Genomic DNA, 9,435 nt, shown 5'->3' with positions numbered 1-9,435 from the left:
ACGTGAAGAAACTAGCATTATTTATGGGCCGAAGAGGTGCGGGAAGACTTATGGGCCGAATATGAGTGGCCCATTAGTGACATAACTCTTTAATCCATAACGAATTTCAGATCCAACAATTTAATCATCTATCAGTGATTTGTGGTCACTTTCATCGTCAACGCGAATCAGTCACCGAAGTGAAAAGAGAGATGAGGTTGTTCGATCCGTGGCCAGTGTTCTTCAAGAGGGAGTGGAAACGTTGCTGGCCGTTTCTCACCGGATTCGCCGTAACCGGCGTCCTCATCACCAAGCTCACGGCTGGATTCACCGGTAAGTCTTTCAGATCTGACCGATCTTCTATGGGAATCCTTAATTAATCTGTGGAATCAAATCGGATATAACCAAGACCTTCTGTTATGTATTGTGTACTCTCGTGATTGATTGTTGAATCGATGGCTGTGGAAAACCTAAATTTTTTTTATTTTTTTTGCAGAGGAAGACGCCAAGAACTCCAAGTTTGTCCAACAACACAGGCGGTAATGTCTTAAACTTTCGATCAATGATGTTTTTATCAATCTTAACTAGCATTTTCTCCTAAATCACTAATCTGATGTTGATTTGTCTGTGTGGTCTGTTTCTTGAGCCAATTATGTGTTTTGTCTGATGCATTTTATGAACTATACATAAATCTTCCAGCTTTGTTCAGATTATTTAAAGGTTGGTCTGCGCTTGTTTATGGTTTTTTTCAGGTGAACATGTAGAAGCTGAGAAAGGGAAAGTCGGCTTTCAAAACTTTTCTAATAACATAGAAGAGAGGATTCTTGATACTGTTCGTCTCTCTTTTCTTTTTTTTTTTGTAACTCTTGAACAGTGGATTTTGATTCCTCCCTTTCTTTTGGTGTGTTCCCATACATTTAAATAAAACTCTTACAGTCCTGAATGATTGAATCCACTAACAATAGATTCTCTGCATTTGTTTCGAACTTGAGTTGATCTGCTTATGTGAAATTAGTGTAGAGGCTGAGAAAGAGAGAGTACTTATGAAAACTATTGCGAATACAAACCTATTCTTGTAAACATAGAAGAGACAATTCCAGATACTGTCAATCTCTCTTTATTCCATCAGTAGACGTCATTGCAAGAGTTAACTAAACAAGCAACCATAAAATTTGACAACTTTCAGCATATACCATGGCATTAACTAGTTTGTAACAAAGGACTCCAAGATTTGTGCAATGGTGGTGCTTTGAGGAGACGTACACAAGAGAGGGAGGAAAGGCTTGAGCTTATTCACCAAACCCCTAAACAAAAACCCCCGGGTGACTTTCAGTGCCGTTTCCACCACGAAATGCCCGTACTCACTCGTCGCCAGCCTCACCAACTCGTCACTTCCGCACTCCAAAAGCTCTGTCATCACCAAAACGCCCGTCTCATCCCTCCCCAAAATCTTCTCCACGATGTATCTTCCACCCTCCGTAAATGAGAGCTCGACGTAATGGCCACGAAGGCTAACCCCAATGTTATACGTGCTATGCAAGCTACAATGTTTAAGCACTTGTTGGACCACGATGTTCCCATAAGCATCGTTGCTAAGCAAGAGAGCGTTGGACGCGACTGCATCAAAGAGTCCGGTACTGCAGTAGAGAAAGGCCACGTCCCTTATGATTGCATTGAGCGCGATGCTGCCGTATTGGTCACACGCCAGGAGAGCCGCGTGGGAGATGATCTGGTCGCGCATTGCAAATTTCTTCTTAATGCCGAAAACTCGCATCCCTTGAGTGGCGACGTGGGACGCGTGCTGGTCCGTCATGACGTGGAAGAAGTTACGCAAGATAGCGGCAACGAAGAAGGTGCCGGCGTCGTCTGATTTTCCGAGGAGTGTCTGTAGGCGGATGGAGCCGTTCTTGTTTCTTGCCATCTCCAAGAAGTAGCGATCATCGGCTTTTGACGTCAGCAACGCGGCCATCCTCTGAAGCTCGATTCCGCTTAGCTTTGAGATCACCTCTTGAAAGAGAGCATCACCTGAGTCTTCGCTGCTAGTCATCACGTTGGCCAGGGATCCCAAACACGTCTCCGTCTCTTGAGGAGTTAAGGAGGTGGAGCGAAGTAAGTTGAGTAAAGATTGGTTCTTGTCATCAGCAAGATTGGCTTCTCTTGGTGGAGGAGTCCCCGTGGGAGTTTCACGTGGAGGAGCAGGAGGAGGAACCGTCGTGTTCTCCTGTTTGATGGACATTGAAAAGGAATCGTTGTTTGCCATTGTATTCGTTAATTCTAAGTAATTGTTAAAAGATCTGTGGAGTGTGATATAATGGCTATATATATACGAAAGTGAAAAAATATATATGCATGGCAACGTCGAGTACACCTTTTAAATTTGTTTTTTTTTTAATGTTTTAATGTTTTTTTTTTTTTTTTTGATAAGGATGTGAATTTCATTTATCAAATGAGATAGATTGTAACTAGTACAAGATGTGAAAAGAGAAGCCGTCCCAAGCCAAAAAAAGATAAAAACAGGGGAAAGCTTAGTTTATACTCTAGAAGCTGTGATGATCCATTATTCATGCATCAACCAGGTTCCCATTAGGTGTCTAAAGTTTCTGCGGTTCTTCCTTGCCAATATTGCATTTCTGATCAGTCTATCAATCTCTTTGAAACAAACTTGCGGCGGTGTTGATGGTCCGTTGTGGAGGCGTTGATTCCTTTCGCGCCACAACCTGTAGATCACTGCTTGGACTGTTAATTTGCGAAGGGTAGAGGGACAGTGGTTGACTCTCAGACTCGTCCAAGAGAGAAGAGCCTCCCAAGTGTGAAAGAGTACCGGTCTGTATCCCAACCTCTTAAGCGCCAGCTTCCAAAGCTGCTCAGCATATGTGCACCTAAGAAAAATGTGATCTCTTGTTTCGTGGTAGTGGTTGCAGACACAACAGCATGTATCAATTTGGAGACCCCAAGATGCTAGACGAGATCTTGTTGGTAGTCTGTCCAGCTGTGCTACCCACATCATGAAAGCATGGCTCGGAATGTGGCCTTTGAACCAGACCTTATCTGCCCAATCTTGCTTCTGACCTCGCGGCCGTAGGAACTCCCAAGTGTGCTTTGCAGAATAAGAGTCCAATGCCATGTCATTCACTGTCCAAGAGTACGAGTCAGGAGTAGTGGAGAGCGAGGGAAGGGTCATTGAGCATAACATGATTTGGAACGCTTCTGCTGCTGAGGATCTAGCTGGTCGCAGCAACCATCCATCTTCAGAACAAGCCCCTGCCACTGTAGAATCTAGCCGTATCCCCGTTTGGAAAGGGCCAGACGGTCCAAAATGTTTGATTAAAGGACCCATCTCGGACCAATGGTCATACCAGAAGCTAGCCTTACCGCCATTCCCAAGGTTACATCTGATGAATCTTTCAGCAAGAGGCCGCAGCTTGAGAAGAGCTTTCCAGGTCCATGAGGCCAGCATGTCTTTGTCCAAGCACCAAAAAGAAGAATCTTTGATGTGATTGGCCTTAACCCATATTGCCCATAGAGACTCCGAGACACTGAATAGCAGCCATATGAGCTTAAGGCAAAGCATGATGTTCCATATACTCAGGTTCCGGAAACCAAGCCCACCTTCTTCTCTCGGTAGGCATAGGTTAGACCAAGACACCTTTGCTGCAGCTCGTGTATTGATATTACCATTCCATAGGAACCTAGAGCAGAGGGATTCAATCATCTTGATGCAGCCTTTTGGAAGGATGAAGGAGGAGAACCAAAAATTAATGGTACCGTAAATGACTGAAGAGATTAGAACTACTCTTCCTGCATAAGAGAGCGCTCTTAGTGTCCAAGAAGAGAACCTGCGCTTCAGCTGATCAATCAAATGCCTGTAGTCGCAGATTCTGAGCTTGCGATGCATGAGTGGCAGACCCAGGTAGCGTACAGGCAATGATCCAAGGGAGAAACCAAGACTTGAGATGTCGTCAGTTTCTACCTGGTTCAAACCTGCGATAAACAGCTCCGTCTTGCTGCGATTCATTGTAAGCCCGGACCAGGAGGAAAAGACGTCAAGAGTAGCTGAGATATGCTGGAGAGAGTCCTTTTCACCGTCAAAGAAAATCATAAGATCATCCGCAAAAGCCAAGTGAGATATGAGAGGATTTGAAGCCTTTGGGTGGTAACCAATACTCCCATTTCTGTAGTTTGCATTTAAAAGCTGAGCAAGAACTTCCATGGCCAGAACAAACAGATAAGGCGAGAGAGGATCGCCCTGCCTCAGACCTTTGGTTCCGCTGAAGTATCCACACATTTCACCATTTATAGCCACCGAAAATCTCGTTGTGGTGATGCATTGACGTATAAGACTGATGAAAGATTCAGGGAATTCCAGCGCTTGCATTATCAAGAAAATAAAATTCCATTCCAGAGAATCAAAAGCCTTTTTCAGGTCCACCTTGAGCATTGATCTCTTAGAAATATTCTTCCAGTTATAACCACTAACCAACTCAGTTGCCATTAGCACATTTTCAACCATTAGACGACCCGGAATAAAAGCTGATTGAGTATTAGAGATGAGTTGCGGCAGAACCTGCTTTAGTCGGGAAGCTAGCAGTGTGGAGATAACCTTGTAGGTTGTGTTGCAGCAAGAAATTGGCCTGAAGTCCGAAATGGCTGTAGCATTTATCTTCTTAGGGATGAGGGTCAGGACCGTTGCATTCCACTGCTTAAGCAGACACCCAGACCGGAAAAATTCTGAGACTGCGTTGATCATGTCCGACCCGACAGACTTCCAGTGAGCAGTGTAAAACTCAACCGGAAACCCATCTGGTCCAGGGGCTTTCCCTTTGGGAAGAGAGAAGAAAGCATCCCTGATTTCCACCGCAGAATAAGGCGCATCCAATCTCTGAATTACGTCGGGTGAGCACCTGAAAGGGAGTAGAGCAGCAATCTCATCTCGGGAAACTGATGACGGAGTGACTGTTCCACCCAAAAGACGATGATAAAACTGCACCACGTGCGCCTGAATCGCCTCTCTTGAATCAATGATAACACCATTCTCGTCAGTGAGGAAGATGATCTGATTAATAGCTTGGCGCGATCTTAAAGAGCGGTGATAGTAATTTGAGTTTGAGTCACCAACGTCAATCCATTTGACTCTTGATCTCTGGTAAAGATAGGATTCCTCAGCGTTGGCAAGCGAGAACCAGGTAGAGTGGGCTGACTGTTCTCTGATGGCCGCCTCTGTAGAGGGAGAAGCTAGGAGTTCACGTTGGCACAGCTGGAGGTGAGCAAAGGACTCAGAAACTCTTAACTCGATCCCCGAGAAATTTTGACGACTGAATTCCCGAATAATGCTTTTGAGATGTTTGAGTTTCTTGGAGACACAGAGCATTTTTGAGCCTGCAAAACTTAGAGAATTCCAACATTCAGCTATCAACACTTCAAAGTCTGGGTGATCATTTAACATCGTGAAGAACTTGAACGGCCTTTTTAATTTTTGCCTCCCAGCGTCTAAGAATATGCAGCATGGGCTGTGATCAGATATGCCCGGCTCGCCAAAGACACCCAGAGCGTTAGGAAATAGCTCTAACCACTTGTCATTTACCATAATCCTATCCAATTTTTTGGAGATGATACTCAGTCCTTGGTTGTTTGACCAAGTGAAAGACGAGCCACAGAAGCGAAGATCTTGGAGGCCAGCATCAATTACACACTGAGTAAAGTCACGCATACCACGGTTTGAGGTAAAGTGGTCAGCGTTGGAGTCTTCATCAGCAAAAAGAGTTTGGTTTAAGTCCCCTAATACTGACCAGGGGCGTTCAATAATCTGAGGAGATGTAGATAAGAAGGTCAGGTCTGACCAAAGTTGCCTTCTGACGCGCCTGTGGTTAGATCCATATACGAGAGTAACCACAAGTTCAGTAGACACAAAAGGAAGCTTTACCAGGCAGGAAAGTGACTGGAGAGATTTGTGAAAAACCGAAACAGAGACTGAAGGATGCCAAAGAAGCCAAATCCTTCCTAGATCCGAAAATTCATAATTACAGTCATATCGCCACCCGGGGAACACTCCATTGATGATCTTTGGAGCCTTGACCTGAGTGACATGGGTCTCTACGAGACCACCAAAAATAGGGTTATGTTGCTTAAGCCATTTCCTAAATCCGCGACGCTTTATTTTACAGTTGAACCCTCTGATGTTCCAGCAAAAAATATCCATAGAGGGAAGATTATTCATAGGGAAAAATTTAGAGGTTTGGAGGGCCTCTAGCCCTTGCTTTCGCCTTTCCTTTTAACTGTTTTTGAATCCTCCTAGAGACAACATTTATGAATTTATCCCCTTCATCATTTGGATTGTCATCTTCCTCTGAAGGAAGCTCTGAGCCTGATGAAAATCCATAATCGGAAAGGTGAGAAGAGCCCCTCGGAGAACCCCTCGGAGAGCCCAAGAAAACATTGCTGAGATCAACGCATAAACTGCCTTCCTTTAGAGGAGCAAGAGAGGCTGACGACCGGCCCTGAGAAGAACCGAGCTGCGGAACCGGAAGGGATCGAGGTGCGGAACCGGATGAGGAAGCATTGAATTTATTTGATTGTAGCGCTGTAAAAACCTGCCTTTGCTGTCCTTGTTTTGAAGTAGAAGGGGCCTCTTTTTCTGTAGGGATAGGCAGTACTGGCTCATCAATAAAAACAAGCGCTTTATCTCTTACTAGCTCACCGGAGATAGCTACATCTTTTTCTTTAGCATTTTCTCTAGCAATATTTGCGACTTTAGCTTTTGCCTTGGGGACTGAGGATTTTGGAGGGGCAGTGTTGGAGCGAGGACAGTCTTCAGTCTTGTGCTTAGCTGAGCGGCAAGTATCGCAAGTCTTTGGAGCCAGAGAGCATCGAGAAATGGTATGTCCTACTTTCAAGCAGTGGCCACAGACTGCAGGAAGCCAGGGACTAGAGACTCTGATTCTACTCACTGTACCCGATTCAAACCTAGCATTAACCGCCTCCGGAAGCGGCTTGCGAGGATCAATGATAGTATATACTTTAGCCACTTCTAAATTGGTGAGATTTTCTGTTGAAGGGTGAAGACAGATGGGCTTCCCTACAAGACCAGCTATTTCTTTAAGAGCATCGCTATTAAAGAACTGCAGAGGAACATCGAAGAAATCAAGCCAAACAGGAATGGCTGAAAGTTCGGGTTTCTCTTGATTCATTCCCGGAGACCATTTGGCTACAAACATTGTCTGGCCATCTATTTGCCACAGACATTGACTGAGGATACGGCGCCGGGCATGAGGGCAGGGGACCCGAAATAGGAAAGCATGTCCCTCCATCTTGGACACTGAGATATCACGCCTTTGCTTAGACCAGATGCCGTTTACAATAGCGTGAACAGCTCCCAGAGCTGGAGGTTCTTCGTAAAACTGACCCAATATGAAGCTATCCCAAGCTTTCCTGTTCTTTTCAATGACCGAGTTCGGAATGGTGACACAGGCTTTGCCAGATTCGAGAGTGAACCGTGTTCCTTCCGGCTCTAGTTTCTTAGCATGAGGCCTGATGTAACCTTTCCAAAATTTGGCAGCTTCCGTAACCTTCTCTTGTTCCAGATTTGCATTGTCACCAGAGGGGATTCCAATGGGCAATGGAAGTGGTAGAGAGCTCTCATCAGCGATTTGATTCAAGGCCTCTTGCGCAGGTACTTCTGTTGTTGTAGCCGCGATTGTGGAGTTAGGGTTTACTAAGTCCATTGGTGTAGAGGAAACATCAGATCCAGACTGAATCTGAAGGTCAACGGTGTGAGTATTAGCCGGAGAGATAGAATCTACAGGTAATTCGTTGGTCTTGGACGGGGGCGGCGAGGAAGGGGCAAGACCGGCCGATTTCGTCGCGACTGAGTGAGAGGAGGCTGAGGAGTCGGTGGAACCAGTGGGGTTTCCACCAGAAGAGCTTGGCTGAGTTTTCTTTTTCTTTGCCATGTCTGGCGGGAGGGGCCGACGCCGAGAATGGCGCCGGTGGAGGTCAAATGAAAGGGATCGCGTTTTGTCGGTGGGAGAGAAAGAGGGTTTTGGTTTGCATTTCTATGGATTTGTTAATTGACTTATATTAAGTACACTTAATTCAGATTTATTACAACTTTTGTTATACTGTAAGTGGCACCAAATGTTAATTTCATGATTCGTTAGCTGGGTCTTTTCTATAGACTAAATAGGACACGATCGGCGAAACCACCGACAGATACGAGCTTTCCATGGAGACAGATGCCGGCGGCGCCAACCGATCGGTGAGAAAACAAGAAGCACCGGCGGATTCGACGAGGAGAGGTGGAGAGACGCGGTTTCGTCTACGACGAAGAAAAACAGAAGTCGTGCGTTTTGTGCGAGAGAGAGATGTAACCATTGCCCAACACGTGTCCATTTAGCACCGATTCTTCTGCTCCCTCTTTAAGCACCGTGTTTTCTAATTAATCCCATTTTTCTTTAAAAAAAAATCATTAATTACCTAAGCATTGGGCCTAAGCACCTGCGTTAAAGATGGTCTAAGGCCTATGGAAAAGATGTTGTATGAAGTGAAAATAGCAAATTCATCTTTTGAATTTACAGATGACATGTAGAAGACAGAAGGCAAAGCGTCCTTATGGAAACTGATGTGAGTGCTTCAGCTTTCAATCCTGTTCTCATAAGATAATTGATAGAATACTAGACAATGCTATTGATCTCTCTTTAGCAAAATGGCTTGTTATAACCAGCATTTGTCGTAATCCTAATTCCCAATGCCTAATGTTTGATTTGTCTGCATGATCTATTTCTCGAGTTGTCTTTATGTATATGTCTTTTGCCTGATGCATTTATGAACCATACATGAATTTTCCAGACTATATATCTAAAGGTTATATATATACATGTTTACTAAACACTAACCATTCTATGCACTTGTTCATGATTGTGTTTCAGGTGATCTACTGGTGTAGAAGCTGAGAAAGAGAGTCCTTATAAAAACTATTTTGAGTTGTACTTTTGTTGATTTACTGATACCTTTCATCTCTCTCTCTCTCTCTCTCTCTCTCTCTCTCTCTCTCTCTCTCTCTCTCTCTCTCTCTCTCTCTCTCTCTCTCTCTCTCTCTCTCTCTCTCACAACTGTGGAAACAGTCTAAGTTGTACTTTTGTTGATTCAATCTTCCCCTCCCCCCCAGATGTTTTAAATGGATTTGCTTCCTCTTTCCTTTTGTTTTCCCATACATTTAAATAAGCCTTAACATTCCGGAATGATTGAATCCACCAACAAGCTTTTTAGTTCGTGGCTACACATTCCTCAATTAGAAAACATAGAAGAGACTATTCTAGATACTGTCAATCTCTCTTTAATCATTAGCGACAAACCTCATTGCAAAAGTTGACTAAACAAACAACCATAAAATCTGACAACTTGCAGCATATATCATAGTAAAAGGAACCGTGCATGGCATTATAAAACTAGTTTGTGACAAAG

At 44.3% G+C, this 9,435-nt stretch overlaps 2 protein-coding genes across 2 annotated transcripts; one reads left to right on the top strand and one right to left on the bottom strand.

The window, feature by feature from the left end:
- The first annotated feature begins 98 nt into the window (after window positions 1–98).
- Window positions 99–522, top strand: LOC103845383. The gene is made up of 2 exons (XM_009122227.3): window positions 99–312; window positions 476–522. Exons 1-2 carry the CDS (start codon window positions 192–194, stop codon window positions 520–522), a joined length of 168 nt encoding a protein of 55 aa, XP_009120475.1. The 5' UTR covers window positions 99–191.
- Window positions 523–1,183: 661 nt separating this feature from the next.
- On the bottom strand, window positions 1,184–2,239 carry LOC103845384 (putative pumilio homolog 20). The gene has a single exon (XM_009122228.3). The coding sequence runs from the start codon at window positions 2,237–2,239 to the stop codon at window positions 1,184–1,186; it is 1,056 nt and encodes a 351-aa protein (XP_009120476.1).
- Between the last annotated feature and the right edge of the window lie 7,196 nt (window positions 2,240–9,435).

This window comes from Brassica rapa, chromosome A10 (assembly GCF_000309985.2).
Source record: "Brassica rapa cultivar Chiifu-401-42 chromosome A10, CAAS_Brap_v3.01, whole genome shotgun sequence".
Lineage (NCBI taxonomy): Eukaryota > Viridiplantae > Streptophyta > Magnoliopsida > Brassicales > Brassicaceae > Brassica > Brassica rapa.
This window is presented reverse-complemented; position numbering and strand designations above follow the sequence as displayed.